This window comes from Coccidioides immitis (assembly GCF_000149335.2).
Source record: "Coccidioides immitis RS genomic scaffold supercont3.3, whole genome shotgun sequence".
NCBI lineage: Eukaryota > Fungi > Ascomycota > Eurotiomycetes > Onygenales > Onygenaceae > Coccidioides > Coccidioides immitis.
This window is the reverse complement of record NW_004504308.1, coordinates 3,346,552-3,368,847: the sequence shown is the minus strand read 5'-3', so window position 1 is coordinate 3,368,847 and position 22,296 is coordinate 3,346,552. Positions and strand designations below refer to the sequence as shown.

Below are 22,296 nucleotides of genomic sequence, written 5' to 3'. Positions count from 1 at the left end.
CAAGTTCCGTGGTGTTGCAGAATGTTAGGGATCAAGACGCTGTTGGGTGGAAAACAATGCCGGCGGTCTGGAACAAGAGAATTGGAAAGTTGCAGGCATTCTCGGGTGCGGGATGGTGGTCATGGGAGCTGCGGTTAAGGACAAACCCCGGGTGATTGGCCCACGCCACTCCGCGTCCCGGTCCCGCCAGCCGAACCAAGACGCCGCGTGCTACAGTAGTTGAGCCGCGTCGAGAACCTCGTTGCTGCGCAGGCAAAAAATAAAATAAAATAAAATAAAAATAAAAATCAAATCAAAAAATCAAAAAAGCGAATCTGAAGCAAGACTGTAGACAATTGTCACTCCTTTGTCGCTATGGAGTACGGAGTAGTGATACAACAGTACCTCTGGCGGTGGAACAACAGGCGGCAAACGCGACGTGGAGATCGTGATTTCGACCCACGTCCCCCGCATCACTCAGCCTTACAGTACCTTATTCTTTTTCTCTTATCCTCTTATAAATACGGAGTACGGAGTACTCTATTCCTTTTCTTGGTCGCTCTTCTTATGAGTTGATTGAAGACTATTCACATCCATCCGAGAGATTCAACTAAAATTCGCTAAAACTCGTCGTTTAACTTACTTCTATACATTCCAACTTGATGCTTCAAATATTCCTCGAAGGCCCAAAATGAACAACCCCACTAGAAAAAAATCATCCTACGCTGCCTGGACGTGCGGCTAGTGTCCCTGCTGCAAGCCGGCACGAAAAATATCATATCTACTTCGCCTTTGGAAGCAATCTATCAGCGGGGATACGCGAACGTGGTTCCATCGCGGGGGCACCGTGTGGAAGGGCTCTGTTACATGCTGAGCAAGGAGGATGAAGCTCGTCTCGACAGGCATGAAGGCGTGCCAAAAGCATACGAGAAGCATCTGCTTGACATTGATCTGTACTTTCTGAGGAACGGGCCGAGAAGTCAACGTGGGAGCTCCGTCCGACCCGTTCGCAGCGATGGAGAAAGGGTAACGGTTAAGGCGTTGGTGTATCTCAGTCCACAGTACACCACTGACTCAGCTCCTCGAGAGGAGTATGCCAATCGGATGATTCGAGGCCTGCAGGACTCCTTGGATTTCGGCATGTCCGAGGACTACGTCAGCAACGTAGTCATGCCAGCCTTGAGGAGACGACCTAACCAAAATCGTACGGCAGCATCGGCCTTTTCGAGACGGCGTGCCAATGTCGATATAGAGAGGAATCGATCCCAACGTTTTCAGTTCACAGTCCCTTGGACACAGTGAGCGTCTAATAGGGGGGGTACTTCCTCGTGCCCTCGCCGAGTCTCACGATGGTACCCACAACACTCTCGGGCCCGCCCCTGGATGCCCGTGACCTACATACCAAGTTCTTGGCGTCGGCTTTTGCAGCCACTTCTCGTGATCCCACAGCATAGCCTTTGCATGCATGAAATGGTGGATTTTGTTTTCATCTTATTTTTCTTGTTTTGCTAGTCGCATACTATTAGATGGCCTACCCGTGCTAGAATAATGATATGATGATTAATTATTTTGCATGGTTAATCTTCAAGTTAGTCTTGGTAGTCAGTATCAGGATTTTGCTTTTAATGACCTTAAGGCCATCTTAATCCTCTGCTCTTCTTCACCAGGCCTTGTTGGTCGCATTCGTCGCCTACTACTCCCCCCTCCTCCCCCCCAAACAAGACCTTATTAGGCAGCGCTGGCAGAAGTCAGTCACTACTCTCCTGGGCTTCAGATATTTCTTTATTCTGTGAGGGCCAGGCAAGAGAGTTACACAAAACGGGGGAAGAGGAAGGTGAAGAGAAGGGGATGCTGATCTTCTCTTGTTTGGACCGGGCACATATGTACCTGCAAACTCAAAAAAGACATTTAATTTTGTATCAGTACTCCGGAATTTGGCCACATCTTAGGTGAAGTGAACGAGCTGAAGAAGATGGAGATGAGCGGGAGAGGCTGCGCTAATTAATGTAGAAATTCCGAACCGAACCAGCTGGAAATCCCGAAGAATGGGAATTTGGGTCTGGCGTCTGCCGTTTAATTCAGAGTGCCGCACGCGCCTTGGACCAATCCGAACATTTGGGTCCTGAAGCAAGCAGAAGATCATCCATACAGCCACATGGAATCTTACCGGAAATAACCATTCTTTTTCCTCCATTATCGAGAGGCTCGAGGGTGTTGTAAATATGTCCAGCAGGGCGCTGAATGCGAAGTAGCGGTGAACAAGCTCAGTGCCCAAGGTTCAATGTTGGACAATTTCGATTACATTGGACAATCCCATTTCTGAGTCAAAGCATTGCTTGACGCGTAAAAGTATTTTATGCTTTGCGGAGCACTAGCTAAGTGATAGTAGCGTTCTCTCGAAAAGTTTGCGCCCCAAGAGAAATGTAGACAAGGGCGAAACAAGCCTAGCGTAAAACAGGAAATCTAAAACTAGTTATGATATTGGACCGAAAAATAAGAAACAGGAACTTCGACTGGGGTGAAGCCATCAACGGAAGTGAAAATGGAAGCCAACTGTTTTCGACGAGGAGAAAAATAGCCAGTGGACAGCGCTAACAAACAAGGCTGTGTATATCTGGATCCCCCTTTTAGGGAAGGGTCATCTCAAAAACTTGGTTAGAATCAGGAGCAGAGCAGCTCATCTCAACTTCCATAGAGCTCTTTCGTCGCTTTATTTTCGCTGGCGGTTTGCGGGCCCCCTCAGCGTTGAGCTGAGCAATCAATCTCCGATTCTCAATAGATTCTGCACTTGCGTATGGCGTTTTGAGCTTTTCAAGCCCTTGCTTGGCGACATGGGGTGGGTCAGCGATGTGACCAGGTGTCAAGTGCCGTTCTACTGGATCCTCGATGGCGGACTTGGCAAATCCTTGGACTAGTTTCAAGTCGTTATCCAGTTGTTCGGGGCCGTGCGAGGGCGTCTGGCACAGTGGATTTGAGGATTCCGATGGAAAACTTGTGTTCTGAAAGGATTTACTCTCTGAAGCGCCATTACTGTCAAGCAGAACCTGCCCTTGTTCTTGGTGCAAAGAACGAAACTGTTCTCGCCTGACGGTAGCGGCAGCGTAACTGTCCTGTAGCTCGGGCTTCTAATGATACAGTTAGGCTTTGACTCAATATAAAAGAAAGGAAAAGCAAAGAATGCAACGTACTGGCTCCGGCAACTTCTCCAAGAGCTTAAGGGACGTTTGAGTCAATCTTTGTTGCTCGGGGCTTGTCATTTTTGACGTGTCTCGGATGGGGGGAACTGGGCACTCTTAGGAGTGGCCTTTGAGGAACAAAACGGCTTGTGGAATTTGCAAGTGTAGTTGGCTCTCCGTTTCCCAAATGTATGTTCGAAGAGAGTGGGTTGCCTTGAAAGGAGGAAGCGGCTGGTATGTCTAACTGGAGATGAAGGAGCAACATGAAGGGAAGGTCCCCATCATTTATAGAGATGCGTCCTAGATTCCACGGAAAGAGGTTCACAGAATTAAGAAAAGACTTGACTGCGGGTTGCCTGCTGATATCCAGGAGCATCGCAAACGGTGGATTGCCGGGCATCAATGCATCTTTTACCCATAAGCTCTAGCCTATTGCATCCCTGCAAGATCTCCGCGAGGAATGGCCTAGAATCGGGTTAGGAAGGCAAAAGGCGACAATCAACAACGCATCAGAATGGCTTGAGCAAAAAGGCGTCAGAAGGAGCCAAAGGCGCAACAATTGCCATTTCCTGAAACAGGAGCTTGGTGGACAGAGGCAAGCTTACGGTTCCTCTTGCCATCCGCACCGAATCACAGGCAATAAGAATAAGCGGTCAAGTATTACTTGCTATCCTTCCTTAGGATCTGGAAGGCGATATCGATTTCTGTGGCTTCAAGCCACAGATACCTGCATTGACACTTGACAGGCATCATGAGACGCCAAAAAGAAGAAAAAGCAAAGAAAAGAGGGCGAGAAGAACTGAACCGCCCTAATGTAGGCGGGTGGGTGACCAGCAAAAGAATAGCGCGGAGGGCTCGCTACTACTCCCAGGCAGACAACTTCAGTGACTCGAACATAGCCGAAGCACACAGCCAACATTCCGCAGCGTGGTTTTGTTTAATGAAAGACCGTACATTTAGTTAACAACGATATTCCAAAGATTATTTCTGCAAACCATGGAAATATTCCGTAACGGCAGCTAGATTCTAGCCTTTTGCAGCGAAATTGGCTTCACGTCAATCGCTGCACATGCCTAGGGCTGTGGCTTGTTGGTGCGCAGCCGCCATACCCATGCCAGTTGAGGGCATGCGTTGAGGTGTCAAAGAGCAAAAAATCAAGGCTTAATTTCCGGTGAGCTTGGCAATGGCTGTGGGTTCATACCAGCTTTTGGCAAATTAAAACCGAGCCTGCGCAGGCACCATCAACCAATTGAAAATACATCATTGGAGTTGGATGTATGAAGTGTAAAGCATTAGCAGCATACAGAAGGCATTCCTCCCATAATGGAATGAGAACATAATGACGATCTACAGGCCGCATCGGACGAATCGTCGATTTCAAACCCAATGCCCCCCCTCTTGAGTGGATCCGAGCCTGGTGGCTGCGCCGGATCGAGCACTCTTTGAGCCTTCAATCACTCCGAAATCAGCCTTGAATTCGTCAAACATACGGACGGCGACCTTCTCTTGAGCCCAGGAGCATCGCAGTCGGACCAAGGATGCGGGTCGTTCCAGCGTATTCGATTGAGAACAGTAGCTCGCATCATTCATACGCCATTTTCTTTGGGGCCTAGAAAACACTATGCATGTAGGTAGTTAACCATCATGGAGGCTAAGTTGGGGGCTGTCACCGATGTTTCAAGCGGAGTTGAGGAACGAATCAAACTGAGTTCTAACTCCGGCGGATGCGATTTTCGAGTCGGCAAAGTTGTCAATCAACTAGGTATTTCGCGGTGGTGTAACAAATACGGTCTATCGACGGGAAGTAGGGAGAATGTCACACAGATCTGCTGTTTTCCACAGAGGCTGTGCGAGACGGCCCTTCCGGTCTTAGGAAAAAAAAAAATTCATCGCTTCATCAAGCTAAGCACATAGCTGCACAGCTTCACAAGGGTCCTGTCGGAAAGCTGTCCATCAGCGAGAATCACTGTCATGTGCGGTCATGTGTATCCCTGTGATCTGTGGATTTTTCATGGTGTTTGAAATATAAACGGCATGGAGTGGAAGCCTAAAATTTCAACGCCTTGCAGTCCAATTGACAAGCTATCGATTGCATGCAGGAGCTGACGGTGGAGCATTCCCACTACTAGAAGCTTCCCCAGGATAGCCCAAGATGGTGGATTTCTAAACATCAGGCCACAGTAGCCATCAGCATTGTGTGTACAGTACATGCATATATTGTGCACAAGTATATTCTCCGTAATGTGTATGTAAAAATGTGCAGATCTGTACTTGTCAGTCTGAAAAAGTGATGACGAGCGGGCACAGCGTATTGATGCGCTAGGAGTGCTTGGGCGAAATGCACACAAGTTCTTCCTGAGGTGAAGCAACCACTGTTAAGCTCATAGCATATGGTGTAGTTGCTCATTGACATGAACAGTGACGGGCACGTGGGTCGTGGTTATTTGTGAACTGCGATTAAATGCACCGGTTCTATCCTTGAAATAAACGGACACACCGCTAGAAGTGGGATTGTTCCTCTACTGCATTGCAACGTCAGCTTTTTCAAAAGCTCGGACCTCGACTAGAGCGTTTGGGGCGAAGCGATGCGAAAGGCATGGGAGTTGTTTGCATCCCCTGTAGAATGGGGTCCCGTATGCTTCTTTCAGCCGAGAGTTCCAGACCTTCATCGACACGGTGGCTTTTTTGAATCCTTTTCAAGGCGGGAAACGATTAAGAGCATGCCCCGCAAGTTCCGAACGCAGGCTCAGTCTTTAAAAAAGGCGTCGTTTTCATTGCAAAAGCCAGTCACGATTCCACGGAGGTCTAGACTCTGCTCGGGCGATCTGCCGGCGGCTTCGCGCGCTAAGCGGCATCCTAATTTCTCCCGATCTTTGGGAATCATAAAGCAAGGTCCAGGCCTGTTTGTTTGAACATCCCTGTCCTGACACCACTGAGAAGATAAAATTTCGATCGGCTTCCTGCAGCCCGCGCCCGAATCTGGATCCCTGGTCGGAATTGTGAGGTTGAAGGATGGCTGGCCGGTGCTTTCATATTCTAGCATAGCCTGTCACAGTCAAATTAAGCCAAAGTAGCCGAGGGCTTTGTCAACTCTCGAATAGCACAAGACATTTGATGTTCGTATCGAATTTGACCCGGAATGCCAGACATGACACATTCCGATAACTAATTTGATGGGGATACCCAGCTAGGGATTTTTATCGGCCGGTTTAACGTGACGAAGGTGTGTGCCAACCTGACTCGTATCAAGAATTCTCAACCAGCTACCCTGTAGAAGATGTCGGGAAATGGCGTGGGGTACGGTTCGGATCACCTGCACTTGGCCCGAAAGACCCCGTAGTTCGCGCGATAGATTCATGCAGAATCGTATGTCGATACATCGTGTATTCCCGTTGTGGTTCTAGACGGCTCCAAAAGTGACCCAGACGCGAGCAAATGTCTCTGCATATTTTTCAGAACCGAAAATTTTCTGGAGACGTAGTGTTGTTTTTCTGCTGACGGCCAGCTATACTCGATACTAAGAAAATTCAGCAAGGCTTAGCTTCACACGTATTCTACACAAGTACGGAGCATGCGCATATGGTAGAATGCATACCTGTACGTATCTGGCCAAAATGTATGGCCTCCATGTACGGCCCGTATGGTACTGCACATAACTGTAGATGGGCACATATAACATATAACACACGCAGCAATTTGACCATTGAATGCTCACTGGTTGAGATATTCGATGGTCTAAATGTGGGCGTGGAATCGCATGGCTTTGCCTGCAGAGAGTTGACGTACCAGTTAACTTGTTCGGAAAAAGTCAATTGATGGCCAAACCCCTTTTGGAGTTTGTTCTCTGCCATAAATCCATAGCTTTGGGTCCACAAAAGAAGTGACGTCACCCCATTTCATCACCCAACATCCTCGAGACCTATCGAGATTTTCATTCCCATCCTCGTCATCTCTATCAAAATGTGCGTGAAGGACGATCCCGTCGAATATACCTGGAAATGCGGTCATACCGCACCTCACCTTCTCGGCTCTGAAATCTACTGGTGCGCTGAAGCCTTGCAAAGAGGTCGCCTGTGTGCAATTATCCAGCCATCAGACAAGGCGAGAACCCGCGATTGGGCAGAAACAACTGTGTGCCCAACTTGCCGGCCAAGGAGAGCTTCGGAGGGCTCCGTGTATGAATACCATAAAGATGATCATGAGAAGGATGATAAGGGACGCCCACCTAAGCGAAGATTGGGGTCAGTTGGCCCTAGTGGGATTATAACTGGCGTTTAAACTGGAGCTACAGGAGGCGGCTTTTGCGTCATTGATGGATATTATCTAGGCACTCCGTAAATGGGAAGGATCAGAGTTGCTGGAGAATCGAAAGCAGTTTGCCCCTACACTAAGATTGAAAACATGTGCAAAATTAGCAACACATGAAAGACAACAATTAATTAGTAGGTTTTGGCAAACAAGTTATTATATAACTTCCAGAAAGGTATTGAAAGCTTCCAAACAGCTGGTCTCATCATCAGCTTCTATGCTTGTCCAAGGCCACTGTGATCTGTAGTGGAAGGATACATATGCACCTATTATCTACACTAGAAAGGAAATAGTACAGAAATTTGATGATGAGCTTATAGAGTCAATTAGCATAGAAACAATCTGAGGAAATAGTTCTGCTTTGCGTGTGTCTGGGTCATTCAAACATCTTGATTCATGATTCTTCCATCTCTGCTTGTTCCCAGCCACGATGGCTCTATGCTTCACATTTCCTGGCTAGAGCTGCACCTAACTAGCATTGAGATGGAAGTAGAAATCAGAGTGCCCGCGGAACGTAACTGGAGGAAGTAGTCACTGGAATAGTCACAGGCAAAGCAGCTATTGCCAGAGATTTCTCTTTATGAAACACCCAAAGGAGAACTGCCACCCATGGGAAGGAAAATTTGCCATAGATATAGAAAAACCAATATCAGCCATCATAGGACAAATAAAGAGAACACTCTGTACGGTTGCATTAGGTGATCGATCACAGGGGACGCGGCCTACGCAAACAAGAGTCTCTGGATTAACTCCAGAGGAGTGTGAAAACCCACTCAATGTGTTGAGGTTTTAGGGGTTCAGAAAGACCCCATTGGCAAGAAAATTGACATTTCAAAAGAGAGACAGATGGTGTTAATTTTTGAAGCTTTGCAACTGTAGATCTTATAATTGCTCTTATGAATCACCCATCACTTGGTGGTTTCAGAACATAATCCAGCGCCTGCCTGACCACGGTGGAAAAATCAATTGCAAAAAATAACAATCTAGCAGAACATTTCAGTTATATGCCTATTTACTTCTTGTCCCGTGGAGTGGGTCGACCCTCACTGAGCCCTGCTTCGCAATGAAAACAAATGTTCGGCGCCAAGTCATCGGTTTAGATAAATGGAGTACTACTCCGTACGGAGCACCTCCTCTCCATATCCCGAATGAATTGTCTAGCCTAATTTGGCTAGCGTACGTAGGATGCCAACGGAAGGAATATCTAATTATCCGCCATCAGGCGCTCCCGTGACGTTGAGCTTCTGACGGGCCCAAGACGAACAGACATCCCTTGATCCAGTTCATTTATATCGCAAAAGAATAGAATTTTCCCCCTTCTGTCATCTGACTAGAGCCAGTCCGAGTTATTTCTGGTTCTGGCTTTTTCCTTTTCCCTAAAGATCGCCCATTGCTACCTCGAATCTGCCAGCCATGGCACCCGACGAACTCCAAGCTCTTGTCACCGAGCTCCACGGCAGTCTTCAAAATGAGCAGCTCGACCAAGCTCTTGCGCTTCTTAGCCGTTCGAAACTAGCACTGCTACAGCTAAATGCCCTGATTCCCACATCCTCCACCCCCCCAAGACTTTTCTCTCTTGCCCGCGAAATCCTGGAGCTAGGCGCCATTACTTCAATACGTCGAGGCGATGCCCCATCGTTCACCAGATATTACCAACAACTTCAGCCATTTTACGACATCGAGCGACATATTATTGCGACGCAGGGAAGTACATCACAGATCAACGTACACACAAGTCAGAGGAGCAAGATCACCGGGCTTTATTTGCTTTTGTTGTTGAGCATGGGTAATAATACCGATTTCCACACAGTATTGGAAGGTTTAGTGGAAGAAGCCTCTATTCAGGGTCGCATAGTAGAAGATGATCCATTCATCAAATACCCTGTTGAACTGGAGAGGAGTTTGATGGAAGGAAGTTATGATAAGGTGTGGAGGGAAACCAAGCTGGAGAATGTCCCATCTCCGGATTTTGGTTTGTTTTCTGATGTATGTCTTCACCAACTGCCTCGCTAAGATTTCTATATGCCAGTTCAATGCTAATGCTATGCTTTAGATCCTTATTGGGACGATTAGAAGTGAGATTGCGGACTGCTCGGAGAAAGCGTATCCATCTTTGCCTATTTCCAATATAAAGAACCTCCTATTCTTCAACTCTGAAGGCGCCGTTATAGAATTTGCGAAAGAGCGAGGCTGGACTCTTAAAGATGGAAGAGTATATTTCCCGACGCAAGAAGAGCAGACCGACGAGGATGCCTCTCAATCCGAAAAGCAAATTCTCCTGACGGGAGGCAACGTCATTGAGAACGCGATCGGCTACGCAAGACAATTAGAGACAATCGTCTGATATTCACTCGTAGAACGCTTTTCGCGGGGTGGGGCATGGGAGATGCAATGGCCATGGATTGTATCATACATCTCTGTTTCTCCCTTGTCTTTGCAGGGATAATATAATCCTAGTTTTCGCATATTTCTAAAGTATAGACAAACTTGGTGCTCCAGGGTTTTGGAGGGTGATGTTGCAAACTTTGCGTCTCTCTTTAAGTACTTGCTTTCCATACACAGACCCTTTTATCATAAAAGCTGCTTGTCACACAAAGAACAGTACGATCCTGAGTGTCCGTTTCGAATCCCCCCTTTCTGCCTTTATAGAAGTCTGAGGCATAGTTCATACTTTGATGCTCTTTAAACTCGGTAGTCACATCGATCTCCCACTGTCCTTCATCGTCTTCCCGTTGGACAGAATGATTCACACGGAGTAGTCTGGCGCCCCCGTGCATACAGCTAGCTAAAACCAGATAACTTCGGATTCGCTTATATCCCAATTGCCACTGTGATGGTGTGCTTTTATCCGCATCCCCTAAAAGCTCAATTTTTATTAGTCTGAGACGCCAGACTCCTCCGCCAATATTCTTGCTTGCCAGGACTTCGCTCCGGGGCTTAAAGTGGTAAACGCGTATGTGCTCGTCATAACTTCCTGTGAGAAGAATCGTGCCCACCTCATCGGCGAAGAGAGGCACAATAGCTGTTACTCCTGCATCATGACATCGTCCACGGTCGTCAAGTTGCCATGCGCGTGATGATACATTTCCAGCGCATTCAATTTCCTCGAGTGTGACCCCACGAACATGCTGCATATCATCGCCGGCGAACAAAACCGGAATTTGTTTATGTTCAACCGTTTTTAAATAAAAAGCAACGTACCAGACCTCGATAGGGTATCCAGTGAACCGAATTTCAGAGATTGCGATCTCATTGGTGCTCTCAATTCCTGCATCTGTGCAAAGCACAGAAACCCGGCCATCTGAGAATGACACCGCAAAGCCATCCTTAATTTCTTGACCATCATTCTCACCTCGACTAGAGCCACCAGAAGGAATCCAGGCAAGAAATAAAGCCAATTGGCTGGCGTTTTCATGGACATTAATGGAGCGCACAAACACTATTTTCACTGAAGCGTTCGGCTCACCACTAGGACCTTCAATGCGATATAATGATACGACAGGTGTGCTTAGGACCACAGCAAATAAAGTTGGATCTCGTGGCGAGAACTGAAAGTCGAAAACTGCCGAATCTAAGTAAAGCTTTTGCACCGGAGAGCTGCATAATTTAGTTAAGCGCGAGTTTTGACGCATGGGACGTAAAAATTGTCTCACAGATGACATAGATGTGGATCAAAGCGAAAGAGTTGGAGGCTTCCGGTTCGAACTGATTCTGGCGTGGAGTTTTCTGCTGCTGCGGGATTTTCTATGAGCAGATAGGTGGAGATCAAGACATGATCGGGAGCGGTTGGGCAGAAGGCTAAGCAGCTGGGTGGCTGATCAAGAAATAAAGTAGACAATGATGCTGGGGACTCTATTGTAGAATCCATCATCTTAATTTTGAGATTCTCACTTGTTGCTAGTCCTGAGATGAGATGGGCGCGTGCGGGTGGTGAGGGTTCATGCAATGACCCTTGGGCCTTGGTAAAAATGTGCTCATGTTTAGCTAGTTAAACCCTCGACGGCTTGTACTTCAATCTCAATGAATAAATTATCTGGAAGCTCTAAAATGATTTCCTATATCCTGTGGTCACATTGTAAAGACATACACAGCTCATTTGTTTCAAATCTTTACAAGAGAAAATGTGAAAAATTCCATTGATAGATAATCGAAGACCATGGCCTGACGGCCATTTAGAGACGACTCCAGTTGGTGTCTGTATCCCCAGTTGCCGCTTTGTGCGAGATGCTTTTGAAAACAAGATGCTGTCCGATTTTTAGTACTCCTTTCTAACAATTAAAAAAAGGCATCGAATATCATCACCTGAGTAGATTTTGCCTCGCATCCTTTTGCTCAAGCTTTTTGACGACGTAGCCCCGTGCATAGAAACATATCACCGGGATAACGTTTATCGTACGCTTTTAAGGAAGTTGAGTCAAGTTTTAGTACTCTAGCCATTTGAAATCTTCTTTCTCGTCTTTCTCCAAGGAGTTTCATAGCCGCCAAATTATTCATATATTTGCGACAGGAGTAGACAATTGATTTTATAAGATTTTTTAGAAACCTTGCCTCTTTCATTGAGTTCATTCCTGTATCGGCCAGTTAAACAGCGCAGTCAAGATTCGACTGAATATCCTGCGCCAATTATATCATCGACAAGGCGTGTATGGCGTGAACATATGCAGGGTCTCGATGGCACAGGCGTTTTAAGGTCCTTTGCAGACGACGTGTTTCTCTACCTCTCCTGTTTTAAAATGGCTTCGCATTCTCGCTTCAACTCTTCAACGCCTTTCACCCGTTCCCACTTGGCTAGCAGCTGCTTTATCTCCTCCCAGTCTCTCTCTGCGTCGTCGGTTTTATCCTCTTCTAATAAGACTCGGAGACGCCTTGGTGTATCCAATACCCATCTCACAGTTTGTTTATCTGGGCTTTTCCTGTCTTTTAATTGCCTAATCTCGTCATTGCCTCTGTTGTTCATCTCTTCCTGCTCCTTGATCAGGGTGCCAGCTGTCTCAGCAACAAATCCTATCGCTGGCCCAAGGGTCTTCGTCATAATCATTGGGGCACCTTCTTCTTCTAAAGTGGTTCTCATCTTGCCAATGGTTTCCACTGCTTTTATTAACTTTGAGTAGTTGTCATATACCAAAGCTTTGCGTTCACCGTCAAGAGTTCTAATATCGCTGACAAGTGAATTTTCAGCGCGTAAAATTGTTGAAAGAGAGGATGTGGATAAAAGGTGTGAAACATAGGCTGACGGGTCAAAACTTGGGTTGTCAAGCTCAGTGTTGGTAATTGGGGTGGCCTGTTGCGGCGCAAGGCTATCTTGGGCACGAGGGGCGCTGCGCGCACTTGGCTGAATTGAAACCGATGGCTCGGTGCGATTTGATCTCAGGTTATAGTAATCTCGCAGTGCGGCTCTATTACGGCGATGTGTGATGGATGGAGATGGGGCTCGGTGGGTGGGAGTAGATGCGATGCTCACGGCTAAGCTGTCGACAGAGGGTCTTCGGGAGCCTGTAGGTGTGGGCGTGCGGGCGGAAGTAATAGAGGGCCTGGGAGACGACATAGTGGACATTTTGTTTCGCAAGAAGTAGACGTAAAGATAAGGCTAGGAACCATAGCACGCTTGTAATTCACCTCCGCTGATGTAAGGGCAACGAGAAATAGACGGATTGCCAGCTGTCAACGGATGATGTATTAAACTCGCAAATAAGGTTGTGGCCCGTGCTTTGGAACATTTTTGAACTTTATCGCGTGCTTTGGCAACGCGTGTCGTCTAAGGAAAATCCTCCTATGGATAGCTTAGGGATGCAGGCCAGCGAGCCTCCTTCATCGAATCTTTGCAGAGTAACATCCTCTACGAAATGCATGTTAATTATTGGCTTTGTTTTAACCTCATTATCAACTTCTAAGGTGGATTCTCACCAGCTCAGTCTTCTCTCCTATGATGGCCTCCAATCCTGATGCTCACATTTCGCACTATCTTCTAACCGTGAAATCTCTCCCGGTTTCACAAGTCTGGCTTTCTAGATTTCTTTCTTCCCAAAGATCAATCCCGGTTTCTCTACCTGCCCTTACTCAGACTGCGTTATTCCGCCTTCTTGCATCCGATTTTACCACCTCACTAGCCCCGGCACCTTCGAATCTCCTTCCAACCAGCGTCTCCGATCCAAACATAAGAGAAACGAAGATACCCGGGCCAATTCCCTTACAGGTCCTCGATATTGAGGACATCGGGAGCAGTGTATGGACCCAGATTGAGGCAATTGAGCGAGTGGAGAGGGGCGAGACTACACGAGGACGAGAAATTATCCGCACTGTGATGAGAGATGAGGGAGGAGATTCCACTGTAGGGAATAATCCTAATTCTGGAAATATGAGCTCCAATTCTGCCGTACTACAGGGGAACAACAATACGTCTCCAAAGTCAGGCCCACATCGACTTGTCCTTGAAGATCCACGAGGAACGAAAGTAGTCGCTATTGAACTAAGCCCGGTCGAGAGCGTAGGAATTGGTAAAATGCCAATTGGCGCAAAACTACTTATCAAAAACGCTACTGTTGCGAGAGGCATGCTGCTCCTTGAACCAAGCTGTGTTACTGTGCTGGGTGGCAAGATCGAAGATGCAGACACAGCATGGAATGCTGGCAGGAAAGATAGATTGCTAGCTAAGGTGCAACAATTGCAACCCGAACAAACTTAGAACCCCGGTGGGCATCAAGAAACATTGTTTAATCTTGTTCGTACCAGTATCACACGGCGAAAACCGCTGGTTATATTTGGTGGTCATGTGCCTTTATTTTATTTTATTTTTTTTTGTCACTATGCTTCAATCAGACAATGACTCAGTTCCTCCCAGCCATCGGAAATCCATGGCGCCACCATGACAGCTTTTAGGGCATCTTGCCTCTGTCCTGTAAGAGCACATGCTCTCGAGACATCGACTGCACCGAGTGAGCCGTGCGGTGGAATGTTTCCAAGAGCGGTGAGAACAGTCATTTGAGCCGGAAACTCCTCTGAAGACGCCAAAGCGAGTGCTTTCCAGCCTTGCGGCTCACTCGGTGATAGCATGACAGAAATGCTCGCTTGATGAATTCGGCTTTGCTCCTCCGAAACATTAGGTTCATTTTTGGAGGTGATACTCGAGACACCAGCCAAAAGTTTGGATACTTTCGTGCGATCATGAATGCTCAGTTCATTATTGGTCCTCATGCTCTGAAGATCAGACTCAACCGCATCGATAGCGTCCTCATCCATGTCGAGTAACGCAATCACACCAAGAAGGGTAACGGCTCCAACATGGTCAGGATGTTGCTCAACGCAATTAAATAATTGCTCGCGAGCAACGCTCCTTTCTTCTTCACCTCCTTTGGCCCACAAAACTTGCGCGAGGAGACATATAACATCGGGAGAACTGTTAGCTTCCTGCAAAGCGTCCCGGAACATATCGATAGCTCTATCCATTTCCTTTAAATAATAATACGCAAGCCCTGCCGTTAAGTGTGCAGATAGCCGCAATTTTTTGTGTGTCTCAGTGTCAAACTCCGCTACACCGTCTTCGTTCGATAAACTAAGGGCAGTCTCTGCACTCTCCACAGCAGTTTCATACTCTAGATGGGCCAACTGCGCACGGGCCATATCTGCTTTCGCCTGGGAATATCGAGATAAAGCAGAAATAGATTCTGTGGCTTCATATTCAGTTTCAACGGTGGAGCAAACGCGTTCGAGGCTCGATTTTGCACCGGCAGTGTCTCCGAGGCGCTCTGCTAGAAGGGCGGACAGGTGATCATGAGGTAGATTTGATGGCTCTTGGGTGTGGAGTTGATGAAGCGCAAAAAGAGGTTGGATGAGATGGGATAGATCACTGGATGCCGAGCTAGAGCAAAGGTGGTCAAAGACAGAGGTCGTATATTGCCGTTTTGGGAAAACGAAGCTGGAATTCCCCAGAGTGAATGCATGCGTGACGAGTTCACGAGCCTCAGCGACGTCCCCAATTAAGAATGCAAGAATGGCTTGTCCTAACCAAGCATGCGAAAGGTCGGGATCTGCAGACTGAGCTTTGGTAAATGCTTCATTTGCCAGTTGAAAATCGTTATTCAAAAGATATAATGCACCTAAGTTCGTCCAGACTGATGCACTCCTTTCGTTGATGTGCAGGCTCCTGACGAACGAATGCTGGGCAACCTTTGGACTCAAGGATGCGCATGCAATACCAAGTGCGTTCCAGAACTCAGAATTTCCGGCCTCGAGTTCAATTGCTCTCTTGAAACAGCGCATGGAGGCTTTGAGAAACCCACTGTGTTTACCCTTTTTAGCCTTGCTCGGCTCGGCCAGGCGACGTACGTGTGCACGGTACTCTGCCCAACCTAGGTTGTACCATGCGACCGCGCGAGCATGAACATCAGCATTAGAGACCGATAATGCACGCTTATACGCAAGGATAGCTGCAATCGTCGGCAGATTCGAGTTCGGCGTTTCAAGGAGATCGTTGACGTTCGAGCCTATGTTATCGAGATCCGCCAGTATCTGAAAGCCCTCCGAATCACACCGTGTATCCAAGAGCGCCTTAAACTCTGAGACAGGCATTAATGCAGTTTTATTCTCAATCCAAGAGAACGCGGAGAACGCATCACCGATTGCTTTCCACAAATTGACGGAATTAGGGTGTCGTTTGGCAATTGAAATTCCCATCCTGATAGTTGTCGCAGCCATTTCTGCAGCGTCGCTAAAAACACCGGATTCAACGGATTTCCAAGAGCTTTCTGTGAGCGTTTGTAGTAGCGCGATTGAAATTCCAAACTCATCAGGCTTCATGTTCAGCACTTCTTTGTACCTAGAAATAGCCTCCGGGAAATCTCCAAGTTCTCGCATCACGTTCGCCATCATGTACCTTGCAAACCAAATGTGATCTCTATCAGCTTCGGATAGCGTCTCTTCGAGTGCCTGGGCGTGTTGGAAGGATTTGATAGCAGAGATATATCGGCCAGAATTATGGTAACTCTCCCCAAGGCCAACCCAGCAGTGATAGTCGTTGGGCGATATACGGAGAGCGGTTTGAAACGAAACAATGCTTTTGGTATATTGCTGTCTATTTATCTCCACCACCCCCAGGGCGGCGTATGGCCAGCTGTGACCTTTCCTCCTTGACCCTGGCGCGGGCTTAGCCTTTCCAGAATCAACAACTCTCTGGGCTATTGCCTCGACGAGATCCCAGTCACCTTGGTTAGCAAAATCCCGGGCGAGACGTTCTGCAGCTTCGGTCTCCGACGATGAGAGTTCAATTGCCTTATGAAAGCAGCGTTTTGCCCTTTTCTGATCTTTCTTATAATCTGCGTAGAATATACCGAGACTGGTATACGCCGGTGCATAGTTCATATTCGATTGGATTGACCCAAGGAATTTGGCATATGCTCCATTTCGATCTTTCCTTGCTGTCGGGGATGGGTCTAGCTCCCACTGGCATTGTCCAATTCGATATAATATCACAGCCTTCAGATCACGATACTGTGATTGCTCGCACTGAATCATTGTAAGGGTTTCCTCTAGACCTCTCGTCGCCTGTTGAAGCTCCCCACAATGCGCTCTGCACCAGAAAAGCTCGCACCGAACTCTAGCGTTTTTGGGATCGCGCTGCAATGCTTTCTCGAGCAGAGCTACGGCTTGATCATAGCCCTGATCTTCCTCGAAAATGAGGCCTAGTCCCAGGAGACACTTTGTCGAAGTTTGATTTCGCTTCAAGATTTCTTCGAAAATTTGCTTGGCCTCAGGGTGATTTTTCGGGGACTGATATGTGATAAGTGCAGTTGCAAGTGCCGTATTCATAGAATCGATTGTATTGCGAAGCTTTAGGCCTGTACGTCGCTGAAGGTCCAGCGCCAATGCTAAGCCCTTCCGACTAACCTCTGTGGTGGACTGGAACTCCTCAAGTGCAAGATATACTTCTCCCATTATTCGATGGGATAATACGGAACCGGAAGATTCCACCAGCCCTTCAGCCATTAACAACAACGGATCATCCCCTGGAACCTGGTTTTCATCATCAGCGGGATTTCCTGCCTTTGACACATCCTGATCGACTTGGGTTTCTGGATCCGTTTCCTTAGGAAACGGGGATAGATCGCTGGCCAACCACCCTTTCAGTACTTTACTAAGCCCGTCGTCTGGGAATAACTGAATATATTCCCTTAAGAGAGTAACATCTAGCTCAGAGAGCTCATTGACGTCTTTCCATTCCAAGGCAATTTTCCATGCACGGTCAAACGGGTGATGAATGATAACCATATCGTTGGCGGATTTTATCACATGGTTCCGCTGTTCGGGTTTCTTTCCGATTGGGAGGGCCAATAGATAGTCATATCCTCGCTGTAGGAGCTTCTCTTCATGCTCTCGCCGTACTGCGTCATCGTGGGTCCAGTCAATGAGGCCACGGTACAATTCATCAAGGTCGCTACGTCGAAAAGCCTCGAGTTTAACTTCTGCTGTGACCTGATCAATTTTGGCACCCAATCTAGTCCTTCTTTCGCCAATCTCCCGGTTGATAAATTGCTTTTCTTCCGCTTCAGAAAGCTCGATAACTCGAAGATATGTGTGGGAAGGATGAGGAATCAGGCCTTCCAAAACATTGAACAATGGGCTTAAAGGCAGTAGCAGCTTCAGTGCTTGCTTGTATTGACTGGTAGTGCCACTCTTCCCAGCGGAAGAGATATACTTTTCCACCAACGCCTGGGCGCGGCTCTTTTCGTCTCTAGAAGAGGCTTTAGCTAAGAGACATGTCAAAGATATTATCAAGGGTCACGAACGCTTCTCCAAAAATATGACATAGTCGAATCACAGCGGATGCATAATCATCCAGCTTCTTGCCTCCGAGCCTTTCGTACAAATTTATCAAGCCTTGCCAGGCAGTTTTATCATCCGCCTTGAGCTTGGTAGCGTTTATATACGCACGCTCGGATGCATCCGCGTCATTTAGTTTATCAAGGGCAAGCCCTAGAAATACGTGCCTTGAATATCCATAGAGATTAGTATTATCAAATATTGGCCAGTTTGGGAGAAGATCTATATAGCTTACGCATGATAATTTTGAGGATCTTGCTCGCAGAGCTCTGTGGCTTTTATGGCAGCTTGCGCAAAGTCTCCGGCATCTAGACAAGCTCTGATATTCCTCAGGGCTGATTTTGCTGGCATTTCTACTTGGCTGTCTAGCCTTAGAGCATTTCCTGTTCGCTATCTGTCACCAAAACGTCCGGGATGTAAGATTCCTAAATTTCTTAGTTGCAGCTGTTATCCCACGCCTTGCGCACTGCATCTGGGTTGTGCACTCGTCCACACAGCACAGATGGTTATTTAATGTGATAACAGGAGACATGCGGCCATCCTGATCCCGCCTGCTGGTTGAGCGGAGCAATGAAGTCAGGTTCAAGCTTAGTCAGCTCCCAAGCCCATCCCATCACCAACTGATGCCGGCCGGAGCTTCAACCTTGGGCAACCGCATCGCTTTGTTTACTCAAGGGGTGTCGGCGGTTTGATCACGCTAGTCCGACAACTGCAGCACAAATAATATAATTAGTTACTCACTAGAGTTATCTATGTGATAGATCTCAACTTTTAGATGGATTGCATGATACTCCAAGATTGCCTCTGGTGATGAGTGGTGGTTTGTCCGGCATCCGTTGACGCCTTTGAATTCAGACGATTGCCTTGATCCTAACAGTATATATATGCGAAATTATGGCTCCATTACGCCTCTACATCGATGGAAGGACCTTCAGGGATCAGCACAATCGAGAAGTTGTCTTAAGAGGTATCAATATTGATGCCACGGCGAAATTTCCAAAGACCCCAAATCTACCCTCCTATATCCCGGACGAATTCTACGATGGAGATAATGTCTCCTTTGTCGGGCGGCCGTTTGCTCTTGAAGATGCACATACACATTTCGAAAGATTAAGAAGATGGGGTTATAATCAAATCAGATACATCTTTACATGGGAGGCCATTGAACATGCTGGCCCCGGAAAATATGATGAAGACTGGATAGAATTCACAATAAAATTGCTCCGGAGTTTGAAAAAATATGGCTTCTATATTTATATGGATCCTCACCAAGACGTGGTAGGAAATCCCCAACCAATAAGTCATGACCCTGGCGTGCCCAATATTATTACTAAATTTTGATAGTGGTCCCGGCACTCGGGTGGCTCTGGGGCCCCTATGTGGACTTTATACGCTGCTGGATTCGATCCTCGAAATTTTAATATCACACAGGCTGCTCTCGTTCAAAATACGTATCCAGATCCTGCTTCATTCCCAAAAATGATATGGAGTACAAACTATACTAGACTTGTTTGTCAAACCATTTTTACACTATTTTGGGCTGGGAAGGATTTTGCCCCCAAAGCTATTATCAATGGCAAGAACATACAGGATTTTCTCCAAGGTCATTTCATTGCTGCAGTGAAGCATTTGGCCAAGCGTATCCATGAGGCTGGTGACCTCGAAAATGAAGTCGTAATAGGTTGGGAAAGCATTAATGAGCCTAATAGGGGACTGGTGGGCTATCAAGATATTTCGGTTATCCCTCCGGAACAGCAGCTTCAGCTCGGTACCTCGCCAACCGCTTTCCAAGGGATGCTGACCGGCTCAGGGCGCGCTTGTGAGATTACTACTTGGGCCTTTGGAAACTTTGGTCCTCGCCAAACTGGGAGAGAACTTGTTGATCCAAAAGGAGCCACAGTATGGCTTTCGTCAGAGTATAGCGATAGCAAATATGGCTGGAAGAGAGATCCGCAGTGGAAACTTGGCGAATGTCTCTGGGCGCAACATGGGGTTTGGGACCCGGCTACGGATACCTTGCTAAAGAAAGACTACTTTGCGAAGGATCCCAAAACCGGTGAACAGTTGGACTATGCTGGCTTTACGAATCAATACTTTCTCGAGCACTATCGAAACTATAGGGATGCTATTCGAAGCGTTCATGCGGACGCTATCCTCTTCTGTCAGCCGCCGGTTATGGAAATCCCCCCGGCTATTAAGGATACGGCTGATGATGATCCAAATATGGTTCATGCTGTCCATTTCTACGATGGCCTCACTCTTATGACCAAGCACTGGTGAGTATCCTATCATAAGACGATTGAACCACAATTAACAAAGCTAGGAACCGGCTTTACAATGTTGATGTAATTGGTATACTTCGAGGAAAATATCTCACTCCTGCATTCGCAATAAAGATCGGAGAGACTGCGATTCGAAATTGCTTACGAGATCAGCTCCACTTCCTTCGACAAGAAAGTCTAGATCTTATGGGAAATCACCCTGCGATCTTGACAGAAATAGGTATTCCGTATGACATGGATGACAAGCACGCTTATAAAACCGGAGATTATTCCAGCCAGATCAGCGCCATGGATGCCAATCATTATGCGATTGAAGGAAGCGGAATGAATGGCTTCTCGGTCTGGACTTATATGGCAATGGTACGCTGTTCTACCCAATGATCTTCAAATAATAGTCGCTAAATCAAGTCGTTGCAGAACATACACAAGTGGGGTGATCATTGGAACGGCGAGGATTTGTCGATCTACTCTCTTGACGATCCTGAATTGCCTACCGCGAAGTCACTGGGACAGAACTCTCAAAATCAGTCGAGTACTTCTCTAGATCGCACTTCCCCTGCGTTCTCTCAAAGCCGAACCGATTCGCTCAGCGGAAGTATTAACCCAAATAATGTGAAGCAAGCGCTTTGCACACCCTCTATCTCAGTCAATCCCGCATCAGATGCCGATCCATCCAGCCAGCCTGGATACAGAGCTGCAGAAGCGTACATCCGGCCGAGCCCCGTTGTGGTACACGGAAACCTGGGAGGCTACGGCTTCAATTTGCAAAACTGCTTATTTACTATGTCGTTAACCTCTCCGACCCCTACTCCGGAAAATGCGCCCACCGTCGTTTACCTTCCGGAATTCCACTATCCCAGCATGCACACAGACGTTACGGTGAGCGGCGGGAAATGGGCTATTGACACGGAAGAAATTGGGTCCGGCATCGTCCAGTATTTGAAGTGGTGGCACGCAGAAGGGGATCAAAGCATTGAGATCCGCGGTGCGAAACGAAAAGCAGGAGCTATAGTGGATACTAGCGACGATGAAGCATACCTTGAGCAGTGTCGTCGCGACGCCTGCATTCTGATGTAGAGTGTTGAAACTCGGGTAGATGAAATGAGTTGAATGATGCACAACAATGATCTCGGTTTAAGTGCTGTTATTTGTTTCTTGTTATTCTATAGCGTTTAGCCATGCACACGATGTCCTTGATAGTGTTGTCAGTTTTCGGATTTGTCGCGCGCTTAGGCTCATTTCCGCGTACCAAGATTAGCGAGCGTTGACATGTTTGAACACTCAATGCGAATGCTCCTACAACCAACTGGTGGTTTACTATTTTGCACACTTGGGTGTTCATAATGGCCTTGAAGCATTTTCAATCAATCGGGCCATCAAGGGCCTCGCGCAGTATCAATTCGAGAGTAAGCCCTGGATTACTGATAAATGCACTTCTAATTATAGCATTTTTGCTATCAAAAAAACCTCTGTAATGAGGTGGCGGGTGTTGCCTTTTCGAAAATAAATTCAAGTCAAAGCCTGGATGAAGCCTAAATCATCCTATGAGTTACATCCAACTCGATGCATCATTCAAGGCTGTATGGATTTGTAGTCATTCGATGCGTTTTGTGATTTGCGTTTGCCTGACGTTAAATTTAAAAATTGTATCTGTACGAAATAGTTAAATCCTCAAGTCATTCTTAGCTCTTGAATTTTACATAAACTGTGACCAGCTGTTGTTTGTGTGGACCGGCTAA

The 22,296-nt window shown here is 47.0% G+C and overlaps 11 protein-coding genes across 11 annotated transcripts; 5 read left to right on the top strand and 6 right to left on the bottom strand.

The window, feature by feature from the left end:
- Positions 1–846: 846 nt before the first annotated feature.
- Positions 847–1,281, top strand: CIMG_12002 (uncharacterized protein; the record flags this gene model as incomplete). The annotated part of the gene is made up of 1 exon (XM_001240519.2): positions 847–1,281. The coding sequence occupies one exon, from the start codon at positions 847–849 to the stop codon at positions 1,279–1,281; it is 435 nt and encodes a 144-aa protein (XP_001240520.2).
- Positions 1,282–2,315: 1,034 nt separating this feature from the next.
- On the bottom strand, positions 2,316–3,388 carry CIMG_07684 (uncharacterized protein). Its single transcript, XM_001240520.2, has 2 exons — positions 3,168–3,388; positions 2,316–3,104 (listed from the first exon to the last, which is right to left on the bottom strand). Exons 1-2 carry the CDS (start codon positions 3,234–3,236, stop codon positions 2,607–2,609), a joined length of 567 nt encoding a protein of 188 aa, XP_001240521.2. The 5' UTR covers positions 3,237–3,388; the 3' UTR covers positions 2,316–2,606.
- Positions 3,389–4,068: 680 nt separating this feature from the next.
- CIMG_12003 (uncharacterized protein) lies at positions 4,069–5,359 on the bottom strand. The gene is made up of 2 exons (XM_012358528.1): positions 4,460–5,359; positions 4,069–4,382 (listed from the first exon to the last, which is right to left on the bottom strand). The coding sequence occupies exon 1, from the start codon at positions 4,743–4,745 to the stop codon at positions 4,533–4,535; it is 213 nt and encodes a 70-aa protein (XP_012213951.1). The 5' UTR covers positions 4,746–5,359; the 3' UTR covers positions 4,069–4,382; positions 4,460–4,532.
- Positions 4,965–6,880, bottom strand: CIMG_13316 (uncharacterized protein). The gene is made up of 2 exons (XM_004445116.1): positions 6,751–6,880; positions 4,965–6,672 (listed from the first exon to the last, which is right to left on the bottom strand). Exon 2 carries the CDS (start codon positions 6,196–6,198, stop codon positions 5,902–5,904), a length of 297 nt encoding a protein of 98 aa, XP_004445173.1. The 5' UTR covers positions 6,199–6,672; positions 6,751–6,880; the 3' UTR covers positions 4,965–5,901.
- Positions 6,881–7,115: 235 nt separating this feature from the next.
- CIMG_07685 (uncharacterized protein) lies at positions 7,116–7,433 on the top strand (the record flags this gene model as incomplete). The annotated part of the gene is made up of 1 exon (XM_001240521.1): positions 7,116–7,433. One exon carries the CDS (start codon positions 7,116–7,118, stop codon positions 7,431–7,433), a length of 318 nt encoding a protein of 105 aa, XP_001240522.1.
- A 1,316-nt stretch (positions 7,434–8,749) lies between these two features.
- CIMG_07686 (proteasome regulatory particle subunit) lies at positions 8,750–9,930 on the top strand. Its single transcript, XM_001240522.2, has 2 exons — positions 8,750–9,449; positions 9,517–9,930. The coding sequence occupies exons 1-2, from the start codon at positions 8,877–8,879 to the stop codon at positions 9,805–9,807; spliced, it is 864 nt and encodes a 287-aa protein (XP_001240523.1). The 5' UTR covers positions 8,750–8,876; the 3' UTR covers positions 9,808–9,930.
- A 34-nt stretch (positions 9,931–9,964) lies between these two features.
- CIMG_12005 (uncharacterized protein) lies at positions 9,965–11,383 on the bottom strand. The gene is made up of 2 exons (XM_012358529.1): positions 11,117–11,383; positions 9,965–11,060 (listed from the first exon to the last, which is right to left on the bottom strand). Exons 1-2 carry the CDS (start codon positions 11,332–11,334, stop codon positions 10,001–10,003), a joined length of 1,278 nt encoding a protein of 425 aa, XP_012213952.1. The 5' UTR covers positions 11,335–11,383; the 3' UTR covers positions 9,965–10,000.
- Positions 11,384–11,784: 401 nt separating this feature from the next.
- On the bottom strand, positions 11,785–13,071 carry CIMG_12006 (uncharacterized protein). The gene has a single exon (XM_012358530.1). The coding sequence runs from the start codon at positions 13,015–13,017 to the stop codon at positions 12,178–12,180; it is 840 nt and encodes a 279-aa protein (XP_012213953.1). The 5' UTR covers positions 13,018–13,071; the 3' UTR covers positions 11,785–12,177.
- Positions 13,072–13,389: 318 nt separating this feature from the next.
- Positions 13,390–14,145, top strand: CIMG_07688 (RecQ-mediated genome instability protein 1; the record flags this gene model as incomplete). The annotated part of the gene is made up of 1 exon (XM_001240524.1): positions 13,390–14,145. One exon carries the CDS (start codon positions 13,390–13,392, stop codon positions 14,143–14,145), a length of 756 nt encoding a protein of 251 aa, XP_001240525.1.
- A 119-nt stretch (positions 14,146–14,264) lies between these two features.
- On the bottom strand, positions 14,265–18,641 carry CIMG_07689 (translation repressor/antiviral protein Ski3; the record flags this gene model as incomplete). Its single annotated transcript, XM_001240525.2, has 3 exons — positions 18,511–18,641; positions 18,242–18,442; positions 14,265–18,186 (listed from the first exon to the last, which is right to left on the bottom strand). Exons 1-3 carry the CDS (start codon positions 18,624–18,626, stop codon positions 14,265–14,267), a joined length of 4,239 nt encoding a protein of 1,412 aa, XP_001240526.1. The 5' UTR covers positions 18,627–18,641.
- A 305-nt stretch (positions 18,642–18,946) lies between these two features.
- CIMG_07690 (glycosyl hydrolase) lies at positions 18,947–21,963 on the top strand. Its single transcript, XM_001240526.2, has 4 exons — positions 18,947–19,553; positions 19,620–20,551; positions 20,599–20,917; positions 20,975–21,963. Exons 1-4 carry the CDS (start codon positions 19,170–19,172, stop codon positions 21,632–21,634), a joined length of 2,295 nt encoding a protein of 764 aa, XP_001240527.1. The 5' UTR covers positions 18,947–19,169; the 3' UTR covers positions 21,635–21,963.
- The last annotated feature ends 333 nt before the right edge of the window (positions 21,964–22,296 follow it).